We start from the raw sequence: 15,022 nt of genomic DNA, 5'->3' as shown, positions 1-15,022 counted from the left end.
GTCGGCGAACCGGCGAAGCTCAGCCAGTCAGGCAGCGTCATATCATCCACCGCGTTGGCCGACGACAGAAAAATTGAAATCTTGACAAACGATACTATTTTTGCTTGATGAAATCCATTAGTGGTCTTGAAATCGGGCAATGGCTATGAAAGCTAGAGGTTTACTAGATTCGCAAACTATAAAGCCATCATGTATGTCCCTTTGGCTGTTTTCTATACCTGGCAAGACAAACCAGCCGATAGCCACACGAATAAATGCGGAAGTTCGACCTCGAAAATAATAGCGCTAATGATGATAAATTCCCCGAAGGCGGCCTGTCCGCCTCTCTTGTCGTCCTGGGCAGTTTCAGCGCCATCATGGGCGGCCTAGGGCTCATGAACAGCATCGGCATCTACCAAGCCTGGATCGCTTCTCACCAGCTGCACTCCCTATCAGCCGGGCGGATCGGCTGGATCTTCGGGGTCTACAACTTCCTCGTCTTCTTTGGCGGGATCCAGATTGGTCCCGTCTTTGACGCACGCGGTCCCAGACTCCTCATGCTGCTCGGCTCTGCGCTGCTGGTAGCCATGTTCGTCCTCCTCGGCTTCTGCCGCGAATACTGGCATTTCTTCCTAGTACTAGGCGTGCTAGGCGGCTTGGGGACGTCGTTCATTTTCATAGTCCCCGTCGCGAGCATCGGCCATTTCTTCGCTACGCGGCGCGGCACCGCAACTGGMCTCGCCATGTCCGGGGGCAGCCTCGGAGGCGTCATGTTCCCCCTGGTGCTCGACCATCTCTCGCCGCGGGTGGGATTCGCCTGGGCTACGCGGATCGTCGGCCTGATCACTCTCTGTCTTCTCGTTCCCGGTTGTATCCTGATCAGAGCTCGTCTGCCCCGCAAGGCGCCCGGCGGTGGCAGGAAACAGCTTCTGCCGGACTTGGCCATCCTGTGGTCCCTGCCACTGGCATTGACGACGCTTGGCGTGTTCTTCATCGAGTGGGGGTTCTTCATTCCGCTGGAGTACATTGCTTCGTATGCACTGGCTTCTGGGCTCCCGCCGCGCCTTGCCTCGCTCATGGTGGTCTTTCTCAACGCGGGCTCGTTCCCCGGCCGCTGGTTGCCGGGGATTTTAGCGGATCGGGTCGGACGGTTTAACACGCTGATCCTGACGAACGTGTTGTGTTTGGTGTCTGTGCTGGCCATCTGGTTACCCGCAAAGGGGAATGTCGTCGCGATCGTGGTCTTTGCCGTGGTGTTTGGATTTGGCAGCGGGAGTAACATCAGTCTTGTGCCCGTGTGTGTGGGCGAATTGTGTCCGACGGAGCAGTATGGGCGGTACTACACGACGGTTTACACGATTGTGAGTCTGGGAGCGCTGACGGGGGTCCCTATTGCCGGGGAGATTCTGCACAGGTGCCAAGGGGAGTACTGGGGGTTGATTGTGTTCTCGGGATGTGCGTATGCAGCGGGATTGGGGTGTTTTATTGTGGTGCACTGGATGCCAAGACGTTGATTTGAGACTACAAATGGGGATAAAATAGAATATTATGGATATAAAAGTATATGCAAGAAAATTTAGACGATCATATCATCATGCCAGTTTGGCGTCGCGAGAGTGATGTCTATCCCATCAGCAACTTTATACATATACAGATCACTCTGCCAGAGAGAAAAATGAAAGAAAGGGAAACAGAGGGGGCAAAATTAGGCTTACGCAAAGTCCTCATCAAACTTCTCCTCAGTCTCCTTCTGACAATCGAACCCGAAAATCTCCCGCTGCACATCCGCATCCGCCCAATTTCCCATTAGGACTTATATTTCGGTTCTACTCTAAGGCTTGCTAAATGAGGGGTCCTGCTGCGGCTTGATTGACAAACTGCAGCTAAGGGGAGTTTCCCGGCAGGTTCCCAAGGAGGTTGAGCCTACACCTTACGCCGTGATCAACTGCAGATGGCAACTACGAAGAACGCCTCTGAAATGATCGCTGAGATGTTATAAGCGCAAACCCGTATTTTTGGTCCTTATATAACATAAATCCCGACATTGTAACAGCAGCCCTCCTGAAAAGAAACACGTAATAGGAGAGGCCAAAGTCACTGTGCCGCAAACGCAGCCGCATAGACATTCATGTCCTTCACAAACCCGCCTAACCTTCTCGGCCTCCAGCCAAGAAGCTGCTCAGCCCGCGCAGAAGAGCCCCGGAACGTCGTACTCATAGCTTTAGCGAACTTGTCCCCGCCAGCACCCTTCAGCGTCACCGTCCCTTTGAAACCCCAACATATAGCCATGGATTCGAAGATCTCGCGCATGCTCTCCTGGCTTGTAACCAGGTCAAAAACAGGGTATACACCCGTTCCGGAGACACAAGGGAGCTTCGCAATAGCACACTGAAAGCCTCTCGCCACGTCGTCGACATGTACCAGACCCGGTCTTGCATCCGCGTCCAAAGGGATCTCAATCGGCGTCTTCTCTCCACCCCTCGCTGCGTTGAGAAGGGGCGTCACGAAAGACGACCAGATCGTTAGTTCCCTGCCGTAAATCAAGGCGGGCCGGAGAATCATCACGTCCAGCACTTCGGTCGCGTTTAGTATCTGCTTTTCGAGATCAAGTCGCCAGGCAACTAGCTCCGGGGCAGGGGAGGGTGCCAGATCTACGACGGAGAGGTCGTTAACGGCTCTGGAAGATGAGCCGTGCACCCAGGTCCCGGAGCAGTAGATGAAGCCAAGCTTTGGTCCTTTCACGCCGTGACGCCCGTATTCCTTCTGCCGTTCCTGACCGATGAGCATCACATTGCGGAGGAAACTGTAAGAATCCTGGTTTGCGCCTGAGACGTCGACTACGATGTCAATGTTCTCGGAGCGGATAACGGAGAGATACGGCTCTGGATCTTCGACCGGGTTGCTGCAGAGAACCGGTATTATCTCCTGTCCGGCGAGCTGGACTGCTTTCTCGCGTGAACGCGCCACGCCGTAGACTGTGTGTTGGCCAGACTGGACGAGCCTGTTGGCTACGTGCTTGCCTAGATATCCGGTTGCTCCTAGGATGAGGACTTTCGACATGTTGGAATTGGAGAAGAAATGGAATGAAAAGGATTTATGCTGATTGATTGACCTGCCCTATACAGAACACAGAGAGATGGATAGTATGTGATTTTGTCGAAGCTAGGATTTATATAATGCTTATATTCGGACTTAGTAAGACTAAAAACCGTGAAGGTTTATGCTCCCGGCTTTATCCTCCTCCGCGGTTTTAAATCCGGCTGCAGGTAAGCACCTGACATCAGGCCTGGTCAATAGCTCTCAAGTTCCGCTGGATCTAAACCATAGTCCATAATGATGGTTTGAACCTAGCTTTGGACATCTCTCTCTTGTCGTAGTGAGTGTCAGTCCGAAGACACTACTGTACCTAGTAGTTACTCACTCCCGGTCCCTACCGGACCCGCCCGAGAACTACGGATAGAAAGCATGGAAGATGGAGAGCCCAGTTTATTCCACAATAGTGTTGGACCAGAATACATAATCCCTGTATTCAGAACTTCAGGGACTAACGAGCACCTGCCGCTAGGGTCCTACATTTATCATGAAGGCCCTATTAGCGTCTCGCCCGGACTAACGTGCCTTGTCGTCGAACCACCGCAACGAAGAGGTTAATGCGGATATACCTCACTAAGCCCTGCTGAGCCTGAAGTGATGCCCAGGTAGGGCATAAGAGGAGCTGCTCGATCGCATTTGAGTTTACGATTTCGGATTTCGGATCTACTTATATACCATCCTCTCCAAGGTTACTGTATGTTTTTAATGCTTTATTCTGCTTTTCTATATGCGGTTGTCATTGTTCATCCTATTCACTTAAAATGTATCTGCCTGGGACAGAGCCTTGTCTGTGTAGCGTCCGTGGAGACAGAAAAAGAGTCCATCCGCAGTGACGATCTTAGTGAAACTTGGGAATGATAACATAATGAATGGTAGAGTTACATGCAAACAAATCAGTTCGAATATGTAGTCCTGAAGGGCTACTATAACTGTGTTGATTGGTTCATCGCATTACCGGCTGGTATATGTACATAGGCCTTGCCATCCATCAATAGGGTATATCTCTTCATTAAAGTGACACATAAAATGGAAGGAAAGAAAATAGAAGGTAACAAGAAGGTAAAAAGGAGGGTAAAAAAGAGGGTTAAGAAGTCAAAAAGTAAAGAAGAAAATCAGACATTCATCCCATGCATCGTTTTGCCCGAGTCTATCGACACCGTCCGGGTCTTGACGAACTTGGGCCACGTATTGGTGAGAACGAGGTACTTGATGCTCTCCTGCGCATCGTCAAAGACATTCGGCCCGAACGACTCGGGAACATCACCCCAGTATTGCACGCGATCATGAATGGCGCTCACGGAGCTCTGCAGCTCCTTTTGCGAGTTATTCGAATAGGTCGGCGACGCGGGTGGCTTGAAGGTATCAAAAGGAGTGGCGGGATCGACCTCGCGCTCGTCACCGTACAGGATTCGAGCGGGCTGCTCAAAAACGTCTTGAAGCTTTCGGAGATCCTGAGACGAGATGTTGATGGGAAACTCGGCGTGCGTGACGCTGATGAACTCGGCGTAGATGCGCAACGCGCGGTTGAATCGCTCGCGGATCAAGTCCTCAGTGTTGCTGTCCCGAGGGGCGGTGTTATCCCGGATGGCCTTGGGGAAGGAGTCTTTCCATTCGGCGACACTGGTCAAAAAAGCAATATTCTCGCCGGAAAAGTCGCTGAGGGCGGAGAATCGCTGGAGAGGTGCTGGGTCTCGCTCGAGGGCATACTCGAGAGCGCCCATGGTCAGGATACTGTCACGAGAGTGGTTGGTCTGGACGGAGCCGTTGGTGGACTTGCCGCCGGTCATGATGGATTCGACCAGAGTGGCCGTCTCGGCAAGGGATTTGCTGGCCGAGCTGTTTTTCTTGTTCTTTTCCTCCCACTGCGCGATGGCGTCGAGGGTCTCCTTGCGGAGCGCCTGGTGGCGCATTACCTCCCAGCAGGGAAGGAAGACGGTGAAGATCTCCATGACCAGGATCGAAAGACATACCCTACAGTCCATTAGAAAATATAGGGGAGAGGAAGATCGAGTCGCTCAAGCACTTACCACTGTGGAGGCAGCCAGACTTGGTTCACTTTGTCAAACGCAGGGACGTAGAGGGAAATAAGCCACAGGGGGGCGCCGGGGAGACTGAACGCGACGTGAATTAGACGGAGAATACATCGTTTTGGTGGCGTACTCACTTGGCTATAGCACAGCCGATGGTCTGAACTCGCCAGCCATGGGTATCGCGGATATTGCGAGACTTCCAGAGAACAATAGGAGCAAAGATCCAGGCCCAAAACAGTTGCCAAAAGATACTCGGCCACCTGGATGCTGTTAGCTCCTCCGCTCACATCAGACGATTCTAGTGCTTCGTACCACTCCCAGCCCCGACCCATCGCCGATAACTGGGCCATTTTGGGACCGGTAACCTCTGTGCCTGGAATTCCCCAAGTGGGATGCCACTTGCGCGAAATCAACCACATGATGATAGTGAGCAGGATCTGGGCAATCATCCCCATTCCAACGAGAACAAGGATCCTGGTATTGTAATCGAGACGCTTGAAGCGGCCGATCAGGCCGCTCTTCTTTTGGTTCGGACCGAAATCGATGAGTCGACGATCGTTGTAGACATATTTCTCCTGGAGCTTTGCGACGTAAAGGAAACGACTGTTGGACGCGTGAAAGAGAGCGATTCCGCATGGTAGAAAAGTGCCCATGATCCAGAACTGAGCATCTCCCGGCATGATGGGGCCGATCATGGTGCCGAACTGGACAGGGGCGTAATACAAATGAAGGAGAACGATAGCAGAGAGCGACAGGCCGAGGCCTCGGATGCGCAGAATAGGAGTGTCCCGACGAGCGATGAGATAGGCAATGCCACTGGCGACGAGGACTGTCCAGACGCCTGCCCAGGTGGCCCACCAGATGCTTACCGGACTGTATACAGGCTCCGGCTTCGAGTCGGGCGTGACTCCTAGTTCCGACCCCATATTGACCGGTTTGATTGAAACAAAGGATTAAGGAAAATGAGCGAGTGACTGAGTGAGCGACATGGTGGAAAGAAAGGAGAAAGAAGAGCTGGGACGGCTGTTAATATTAGTCTGAACAACCGGTAGCGGGCCCATGCAGGCTCATGAAACCCATTGTTAAACAAACTTTGCCGGTTTACCTGGTACTAATACAAAGCTGGATCGATCGGCGTTGACGAGGGCATATATCGGGGGGGAGATGGCGAAATATCAAGATTAGATACTGAACATACGACTCCAGTGCCACAGCGTAGCAACGAGGCTGCGAAAGGCGGCCACGTTCTTGGCCTCATGGCCGGGTGTGCCTGAATATCGATCTATTGCCTTGGTGGGAGTCGCCCAGGACGATCAGCGAACTACTTCGTGCCATTGGTTCTGCAGCGTTGGATCGTGGGGGGGTCGAGATGTGCTAGTTCATGCGTCGCCCCACTAATCACGGACTAGTCTCATTGTTATTTGGAATTCTGATCGTTCGTTTCTGCCCACGGTCCAGTTTCACAATCTATGCTCCACTTTTATCTACCTACTTCCTACGGCGTACTCCGTAGACATGAGAGACTCGCGGGAAAACCGGGAAGCATCCTTGGTAGCGTTGAAGCTAGTAGAGAGCTAGATGTAGATAGGAAGCTCTCGCGGGGCCCACTTATCCTGCAGATCTTGGAGACTTGGAGAGACCGAGAAGTGAGAAAGCTTTGCTTTGATGCATTCCTGCCCATGATTTCCCTTCCATTTGGCCAGCATTCCCCTGATCTTCAAGGAAGATTGCCTGATGCATTGGAGATTGCCTGCAAGATCGTATGTTCAAACCCCGACGAGAAGCGCTCATTTGATATCCAACAGGTGGATCGTATGCTTGTCGCCGCTTGGATGCAGCTCGCCTTCTCATGCAGGTCATATGGACAAGGATGATGTTATCGCGCGATATCTGCCCCAACTGTACCTATTATCGTCTCTGCGGCCTGCCACCCTAGTCCTGATTGTCACTTCTCTGATCCAACTTTTCAGATTCTTGGCCACGAATTCTATGAATCCTTTGAAGGATTGCTTTGAATGCATCTCTGACAGGCCGCATATTGACTCCAGTGCCACTGTGCGTATAACATGTTGCTCTATTTGTCTATCCACCAGATACTGATCAGTGGACTAACAGACTTCCCAAGAACCGGCGCGAAGACGTTGGCGCCCACAGACCGCAGGATGGCAGTGCCCATGCCGTTTTCCCGCTTTGGACACGAAAGGAAAAACTCGGGTTGATCACTATATTCAAGGGTCTAGAGTGGACATTATTCGTTGAGGACCATATCCCATTAGGTGCGCCGGTATATTTCAGGAACACCCAAATCTGAAGGTGGTTAATATGGCAGCACCAAGATGAGCAGAGCTGATCTAGTGGTGTTCTTAAGCATTGTGAATTATTTTTGTCTGTGCCACCTTCTAGTCTTGAATGATACCTAGTTTTATGCCTGTAACAGCCCGTCTCTGCAAGGTCCCTCGTGATGGCGAACTGAGCCCCTGCAGGAGTGTAACTCCGAGCCTGTTATTGAACTACTGTAACTGTCTTATCTGACCACTATAGTCACACTGACTACCTAGACTTCCATTACTATCCTCTTGCGGTTGTTAAATGTTGTTATCATAGTATTCCTAAATCTAAAGTCGCTAGAGGTCAGCGTTTGTGGCTAAGTACCTTACTTGGTTGGGCACCCGGCCTATCCACCATGTATAGAAAAAATAAAGCTTTATAGGAGATACATGGTAATTACTATTCCTCCGATTTAGATGTAAACATTTGATATGTATGAAGTTGAATGAGTGGTAGTTGTTAATCATTTTTCCCTATAGTCACGAATATATTTTATCACACTTAACGCTGACATATTTAACGCAGCCTGAATACTCACAACCACAAGACGGTCGGATTGATTATTGTAATTTAAATCAGTATGATATTGACCACCCGCTGAGATCAAAAGTTCTAGGAATATGTCTTAAGTAGCGTTCAAATCGTCCTGACACCCCACAGTACGACTCAACGATTCAGCCGGTTTTGAAGATGCAAGTCATCGACCCGCTGAGTCTCCTACTCCACTGCATTAGAGCATTAGCGTCAATCTCACTCCATCTGGCCGTTTTTGAGCGGTGTGGGTGAAGCGGTTATGCATCATGGATGGCTTGCATCTCGTAGTGTCGTTTTGATTGGAGAATTCCCTCCCATCCCGGCTGCGACCACATCACCAGCCATTAATTGAAGGCAAAGCTCAAGACGTAGATATCCAGAAGACTAACTCCTTATGATGGCCCCCTCAGCAACGATGGCCCCGGTGGACGCTGATTTAGGATGGAACGAGAGAGATGGACTGCGAATTGCCGTCCTCGGTTGGGCGGGACATCCTTTGCATTCGGCAAATAGCGGAAATCGAGATTGTCTCACTCTGCGAGCCAGGAGAACTCAGCAGAGCGTTGCTCAGCGGGATCTTTGGCGTGTCTTGTATGCCGAATGCTTTTTTGGGAGCGTGCTGAAACTGCCACCTCTGCCTGGGCGCATTCCATTCCCTTTTTGGGCTTGTGGATCATGTCCACCCCTCAAGGGTCGTCGCGGCAGGTGGTGATTTTGTACTAGTGAGCAGGTCATGTCGCGGAATATGACTATAGGGCCGGTTGATGAGATTTGTGAACTTCTTGCTGTTTTTGTGAGCAGTCCGCAGAGAATGCTGGACTCTCTCCGTGGGTAACATGTTATATGTGGCCGTTGGTCTTGGGCTACGTCTAGCTTATTTTTAAATAAGAAACTTGCACTACTAGATATAGACAGATTAATACAAGAGCCTTACTATGATTGATATACACCTAGCAAACTTTCACTACATGTATGCTGCGAGGATATTAGACTTCAAAAATTCTTACGTGAATGGATGGAGCAAAACAGTAGTAATAGTCTCTGTAATATGTATCTATTAGTTCTCTACATGCCAGTAGCACTTAAAATGGTGCCGGCTATTGATAAGCCACACCAGAAAGAACTACCGTCATCTGCTCATATATGGAAAAGACAATGCCGCCACTGAGCAATAGCCTTCCCAGCCGCATTGTACTGCCCTTCCAGAACCCCCGGACTCCATGCTCGTAGTACACGCTCTGAACTGCTTCGACGAGGCCTGCGCCCTGGACGCCCTGCGCGCGGGTCTTGACCGTGTCAAAAGGCTGCGTGGCGTAGACTGTGACGACCCCGGCAACGGCACCCATTGCAAAGGTCGTGAAGACACCCTGGGCCAATCCCTGTGCCTTGGCCACCTCCTTGAGGATATTGTAAGTCCCCATCCGCACTGCAGAGGTGGCTGATTGTTTGAGTGTCGTGGGGATCAGACCGCGGTATAGTTCCGTGAATCCATGGGCTCGAACGAGCACCTGCACCGCGTGCATGCTGGACCGGAATTGTTTCGTGTGCTTTGCATCGTCGACTCTTGCACCTGGATCAGCAAGGTTCCTCAGGTCTGTTAGGGCGAGGGGTTAAGAATGGCTACGCACAATGCGGTTTTGATTCTCTCCGTCGGAGTGACTGCAATTACACTCTCTGTTGCGCCTGCGACGACACCGGCGAGGATGCCCCGTGCTGGCGAGAGTGACCCCCGCTCATCGGATAACGAACTTTTGATGGTGTCGTAGGAAAGGAATCTAACTGCCGCTTTGGCGGTGGTGCCCTGCAAACCGTTAGAGCTAGTGGCAGTGGCAGATGAACGCTGGAATTGACCATGATGAGCGTGGAGCAACCGGTATACAAAGCACCGATGCCTTCATGTTGAGCAACCTTGAAGATCAGCTGCAGCGGATTCGAAGAAGTGACGGCCGTGCGGCTCTGCAGGAGTTGGACTCGAGTTTTGGCATATTCAAATGGATACTGAATGTGTCAGTCATTATACGCTGGAATCAGGTCACGGTGCTGTAGATAATAACTTACTGTGACTGCCGCCTCTGCGCMCCCGGCCACTCCGCCGGCAATCAAGGAGACCCACTGCGGGGGATGATGCTGAGAAGAATTAGCATTTCTGCCTCCTTAGTAATACTGTAGTCGGATAAACCCACCTTTTGTGGCTGGTCTCGTACGGGCTGAGTCATTGCTTGAGCGATATTGTCCAATCCTGTGGCTGGGTTGCATTCCCTCTTATAACCTTATCTTACAGCGGGCAGTAGTGGCGGCTCAGACGGAAGGAAACTTGCCGCGGAAAACAACAGTCCGTTGATTTTGACCAGATTTCATCCCCTCATCTTCACCCTCCAGAACTCCAGCAAAATTGTAAGCCATGGAAAGAAGTCGTCCGTCCCGTTCCCGAAGAGCAGCCAAGGCCTGCATGTTCTGCCGGCGCAGAAAGGTGACTGAGCTCGCGAATTCCGGCCGGACTGATTGCGACATGCCGCTAACGTCATTCTCCAGCTGCGCTGCGACGAGAAACCGACCTGCTCCAACTGCCAGGGATATGGAAAAGAATGTGTCTACATGACTGGTTCTCCGCGGCCAAGGTACGCATCAGTACACCCGTTCAACATAACAGGAGAAAAATGGAACTAAACCTGCAAGACCGTCCAATGCCCGGATTGCTCGGCTGCTGGCCGAAAATGAGAAGCTTCGAGAACGGCTAGGAGAGAGCGGTGCCGGCCTGGTGCAGGATCCTCCGCGACAGGACGCAGTTCAGCCCAGCGCAGGGGTCCAGGAACAGTCCGACGTCGACAAACGAGGCCATCCCCAGTCGGTGGTCTCGGGCATGTTTGTTTCGGCGAACGGGGATTCCAGCTATCATGGTCTGACCAGTACGTTGTTTGATGATGCCCGGATCAGCCGGCAAAGCCAGATGCAGCTGGCTGATTACTCTGGCCCGGTGGAGCCCATTCGCAAACAACTCATGGGGGAAGCGGCTTATCAGAGTATGTCCTGGCCACACATCAGCCAAGGAGTTAATTACTCATAAGTCATAGGACAACTAGAGGAATTGAACTTTCGACAAGGAAAGCTGGACTTTGATGGCGTCGACCCGGAGCTGGGGATGCATCTGCTGTCCCTACACTGGAATCGGCAGCACCACTCCTTTCTGATTACCTATCGCCCAGCATTCATGCGCGACATGGCCACCAATGGTCCCTACTTTTCCAAATTACTGCTTAACGCCATCTACTTTGGAGCATCAAAGTTCAGCAACCGCCCAGAGGTCCGGAAAGATCCCGACGATGCGCGGACGGCGGGGTGGACGTTTCGGATGAGGGTCAAGGAACTGCTGGGCAGTGCTTTGGATCGGAGTGAGATCACCACGATTCAAGCCCTGCTGGTCATGACGAGCTCTCTTTTTGCATTGGGGGACGAGCGTAGTGCCGCGTGGCTGTATGCCGGGACTGCCTTTCGAATGATCATCGACCTCGGGATGCATGTGGATGCGACGCTGCTTCCCAACATGCGCCGGCTCTCTGGCGAGGATCTCGAGATCCGTCGGCGCGTCTTCTGGGGCGCCTTTGTGGTCGACAAGATTCAGTCCTTGTATCAGGGGCGCCCAGCCAGCCTCCAGCACTTTGACACCAAGGTCCAGCTGTCTTTCCTTGACCATTTCGAGGAGCTCGAGCCCTGGCAGCCGTTTGCATATTCCGATGTGCAGTCGTACCCGGGGTCTCCGGCCTACAGCGTGTCGACATTCACCCAGCTCTGCAAACTGTCGCTGATCCTGAACGAGATTCTCAACAAGGTCTACTCGGAAAGGAGCTCCAACCGCTCGCCCCAGGATCTTATCGCGAATCTCAACGCACTGGACTTGCAACTCAAGAACTGGCATGCCGCCCTCCCAGACCACTTACGATTCGACAACGAGACCACGGGCGCAGTCCCGCCGCCTCATGTCCTCTCGCTGCTGGCACTGTACAACGTCCTGGTCATCCTTCTCCACCGACCTTTTGTCTCCGAAGGGCATCTTCACACCGCAGACGCGTCGGTTGCCTTGAGTTCGTTCACCACCTGTACGGCCGCGGCATCCGGTATTCTGCATTTACTCCAAGCCTATGACCACACCTTTTCTATTCGACGAGCGCCGTATCTGATCTCGTACGCCACGTACGTAGCGGCGACGATCTTTGTGCGAGTGGCCGCGCAACGAGAAGGTGCCAGCCGAGCCCATTCGAGTCTCCGCACCTGTCTGGACATCTTCCAGAAAAACGAAGAGACCAATTGGGCGGTGCGACGAGCTCACAACGTCATCCTGCACCTGATGGAGCGCATGGGCGTTCACTTGGACCCTCACCCCGCCGGGCCCCCCGAGGCTGAGCGAAGCATGGTCGAGCAGACTCAGAACCTGGGAGACCATCCATGCGGCAGACCCCTTGGACGGGAAGGTGCTGGTAGTCGAGAGCCTCCGCCAGATATCGAGGTGTCTGAACTGGACATTGATATGATCATTCAAAGTTTTATTCGCACGCAGCCCAGACCCGCCGAGGAGCAGCCCTTTTATGAACCCGTGGAGCCCCTTTTCGGCTCTGCTGTGGCTCACCCGCCTCACCCGCCTCACCAGGGTGCTTCGACTCTATCTATGCCTTCCACTGCTCCGGATTCAATGTCTTATGTGCCATTCGATGATATGCTGTTTGGGTTTAACGGGTCTCCGCAGGACAATCTGTTTGGCGATTGATTCTTAGATTTCATGATTTTTATCTTAGCTTGAGGAATATATGTAGGATAGTCACAGGTGTTGTAAAGTAGTATTAGTTGTGACGGTTAGCGGGGCGCCAGAAATGGCTCTCATTAAACTGCTGCGCTGCCGTCCGCCACTGCTTGCCCTATTTGGGTATGTTATTGCCCTTCGCAGTATAATGTTTACTTCTTTGGGGATAGTGATGCCTCTTGCCACTTTTGTCCATTTCTCCTGCTGCCTCAACGCATCCACTCCTTCTATATAAGCCTGACATCTCTCCCTTGAACGACCACGCACTTCCTCTTCCCCCTTTTCCCTTACTATATCAGTTGCTGGTGCTTTGGCCTCTTTTCCCTGGATGCCGTGTTATCCGATGATTGCCCTTTTCCTGGTATAGCGTCCAACTCCATTCTTTTCGCCCCTGCGGCTACGGAGTCGCCGACAGGTCATTGGAATGATAGAGACCCGGTACCATTGCTTCATTGAAATTGTGAGTTATCTGTCACTAGCAGGGGTATATGTCAGCTGACCAACAAAGTGCATAAGCCTTCCATGTGACCAGAAGAGCGGGGTTGATAAAAGAAACTTGGTAAAAGTTTCCCATCAGGTCCAACTGTATTGCAGGTCGTCTACCAATCTATCAGGTTGACAAATGAACCAGACTCCCATTCTGTTTTGATTACAATGGCTATCACTCAGGCCCCCTCACGATCACTATTATGGATAGCAGTGATTGTGGCTCTTCTTCTGTCCACAACAACCAGCTTGAGTGTCTGCCAAACATGTAGACCTAAGGAACTACGGAATGGTCCTGGTATTTTCTGGCTATCAAATACATCAGACAAGGCTAAGAGATGACATGCCAGGCGTTGGAATCGATCTCACCATGGCATATGGGTAAGTATATTTCCTTGCATTTGCAGTGCTTCAGGGTGCTAAAATGTTGCCACGGCCAGTACTGCTGCAATCCATTTCAAGAACGGCACCACTCGGGACCTTATTAAAGTCGATGGCACACAGGAGTATCTGTCAGCAATGAGGACGATTGCAGATGATGCACAAAATGTCCGAAACGGCATGAACTCATCAATGTGGGAATCACCCCCTTACTATTGCTGGAGATCTGCTGATAGTAATGTTAAGGAAGAAAATCTGGGTTCCTATTACTACAGAGCGTCGGAGAGTCAATTGGCGGTCGCCTTGGGAATGGTACCGCTTTATTGCAGGCAAACTAGCCCAGCTTATAAACCCACCTTCAGTACCAATCGCGGAGTTACCTGATGACTGGGTCTATACTATAGCTGCAATGCTGTCTACAATAAAGTTGGCTGCCCTGGACACCCTCGTCCCTCCGTTGCAATATAACTATGTGCTTCTGACATGGCCTGACTTTGAGGCTGATACCGGCCATATCTATAAAGGTCGCTTTGAACTTGCATGTCGCCTAGCAGGTCTAGAAGATTTAGGCCGGAGCAACATAGCTTCATACTACGCTTTGAGAAATAGAGGGACTCATGGGTCAGATCATCCTGCCATGCTTGTAATCAGCTATAACGCCGCCAGTCTTGGGATCACCCTCAACACTCTCCTTGATGAAGATGAAGCCTTCCCATGGCCTTTGCGCCTTGTTGAGGATAGCGACCACGCAGCGGAACATGCATTACTCCAAAAAGACCCTGCAAAATACTGGCATGAAGTTCGGGACCTACTGCGAATGGTAATTGGGAATGAGACTGTTGATTACCATCTTCTAGGCTCCCATGCACGTGATCATGGCTTGTTCCAGGCTGTCAAGGATGTCTTGGAGGGTCAACCAGACGCCAATCTATCTATTCTAGACAGGTATGATCCAGCTATTCCCCATGAGAATCAGGATAAGGACGAACCGCTGTTCACTCTAGCAAGGAAAGCAAGCAGGGCTGCTAGACATGGCATGGAGACTGGTTTCCATGTATGCATTGAGCTACCATCTTGTATTGTATCGGATGAGGAGGACGAGCATTCTGAGTTGTAAAGCATCGGGAACGGAATGAGTCATCATGTTGCCAGCACCCGTCCTATTTTACTACTTATGAACTACCGTAACAATGATCCTATGACTTTGTGAATTCATACCGCAAGCATCCAATATCGAACGATCTGTCTCGCCATTATTGCCCTGAAGCATCCTCGATTATCCATGTGAAATTAACTGTGGGAAAGCTAGTGTGTAGCGAGTTCTGAGATTTAATTATCTTCCTGAGATACCTTTTCTGAACTGCTGAGCCACGGAATACAGCAAGTTCCACAAACTATG

At 51.4% G+C, this 15,022-nt stretch overlaps 6 protein-coding genes across 6 annotated transcripts; 3 read left to right on the top strand and 3 right to left on the bottom strand.

The window, feature by feature from the left end:
* Window positions 1-254: 254 nt before the first annotated feature.
* Asppvi_001792 (uncharacterized protein) lies at window positions 255-1,493 on the top strand (the record flags this gene model as incomplete). The annotated part of the gene is made up of 1 exon (XM_043307325.1): window positions 255-1,493. One exon carries the CDS (start codon window positions 255-257, stop codon window positions 1,491-1,493), a length of 1,239 nt encoding a protein of 412 aa, XP_043163260.1.
* Window positions 1,494-2,073: 580 nt separating this feature from the next.
* Window positions 2,074-3,039, bottom strand: Asppvi_001791 (NAD-dependent epimerase/dehydratase family protein; the record flags this gene model as incomplete). The annotated part of the gene is made up of 1 exon (XM_043307324.1): window positions 2,074-3,039. One exon carries the CDS (start codon window positions 3,037-3,039, stop codon window positions 2,074-2,076), a length of 966 nt encoding a protein of 321 aa, XP_043163259.1.
* A 1,145-nt stretch (window positions 3,040-4,184) lies between these two features.
* On the bottom strand, window positions 4,185-6,028 carry Asppvi_001790 (regulator of G-protein signaling domain-containing protein; the record flags this gene model as incomplete). The annotated part of the gene is made up of 4 exons (XM_043307323.1): window positions 4,185-5,043; window positions 5,100-5,183; window positions 5,237-5,362; window positions 5,415-6,028. 4 exons carry the CDS (start codon window positions 6,026-6,028, stop codon window positions 4,185-4,187), a joined length of 1,683 nt encoding a protein of 560 aa, XP_043163258.1.
* Window positions 6,029-9,061: 3,033 nt separating this feature from the next.
* On the bottom strand, window positions 9,062-10,180 carry Asppvi_001789 (uncharacterized protein; the record flags this gene model as incomplete). The annotated part of the gene is made up of 5 exons (XM_043307322.1): window positions 9,062-9,527; window positions 9,593-9,765; window positions 9,816-9,962; window positions 10,023-10,091; window positions 10,148-10,180. 5 exons carry the CDS (start codon window positions 10,178-10,180, stop codon window positions 9,062-9,064), a joined length of 888 nt encoding a protein of 295 aa, XP_043163257.1.
* Window positions 10,181-10,365: 185 nt separating this feature from the next.
* Asppvi_001788 (uncharacterized protein) lies at window positions 10,366-12,723 on the top strand (the record flags this gene model as incomplete). The annotated part of the gene is made up of 4 exons (XM_043307321.1): window positions 10,366-10,434; window positions 10,497-10,582; window positions 10,641-10,984; window positions 11,036-12,723. 4 exons carry the CDS (start codon window positions 10,366-10,368, stop codon window positions 12,721-12,723), a joined length of 2,187 nt encoding a protein of 728 aa, XP_043163256.1.
* Window positions 12,724-13,612: 889 nt separating this feature from the next.
* On the top strand, window positions 13,613-14,740 carry Asppvi_001787 (uncharacterized protein; the record flags this gene model as incomplete). Its single annotated transcript, XM_043307320.1, has 3 exons — window positions 13,613-13,623; window positions 13,683-13,817; window positions 13,870-14,740. The coding sequence occupies 3 exons, from the start codon at window positions 13,613-13,615 to the stop codon at window positions 14,738-14,740; spliced, it is 1,017 nt and encodes a 338-aa protein (XP_043163255.1).
* Window positions 14,741-15,022: the final 282 nt, after the last annotated feature.

The sequence above is a fragment of the Aspergillus pseudoviridinutans genome (assembly GCF_018340605.1).
Source record: "Aspergillus pseudoviridinutans IFM 55266 DNA, scaffold_10, whole genome shotgun sequence".
Taxonomy (NCBI): domain Eukaryota; kingdom Fungi; phylum Ascomycota; class Eurotiomycetes; order Eurotiales; family Aspergillaceae; genus Aspergillus; species Aspergillus pseudoviridinutans.
Note: the sequence above shows the minus strand (reverse complement) of the source record. Positions and strands in the feature narration are given on the sequence as shown.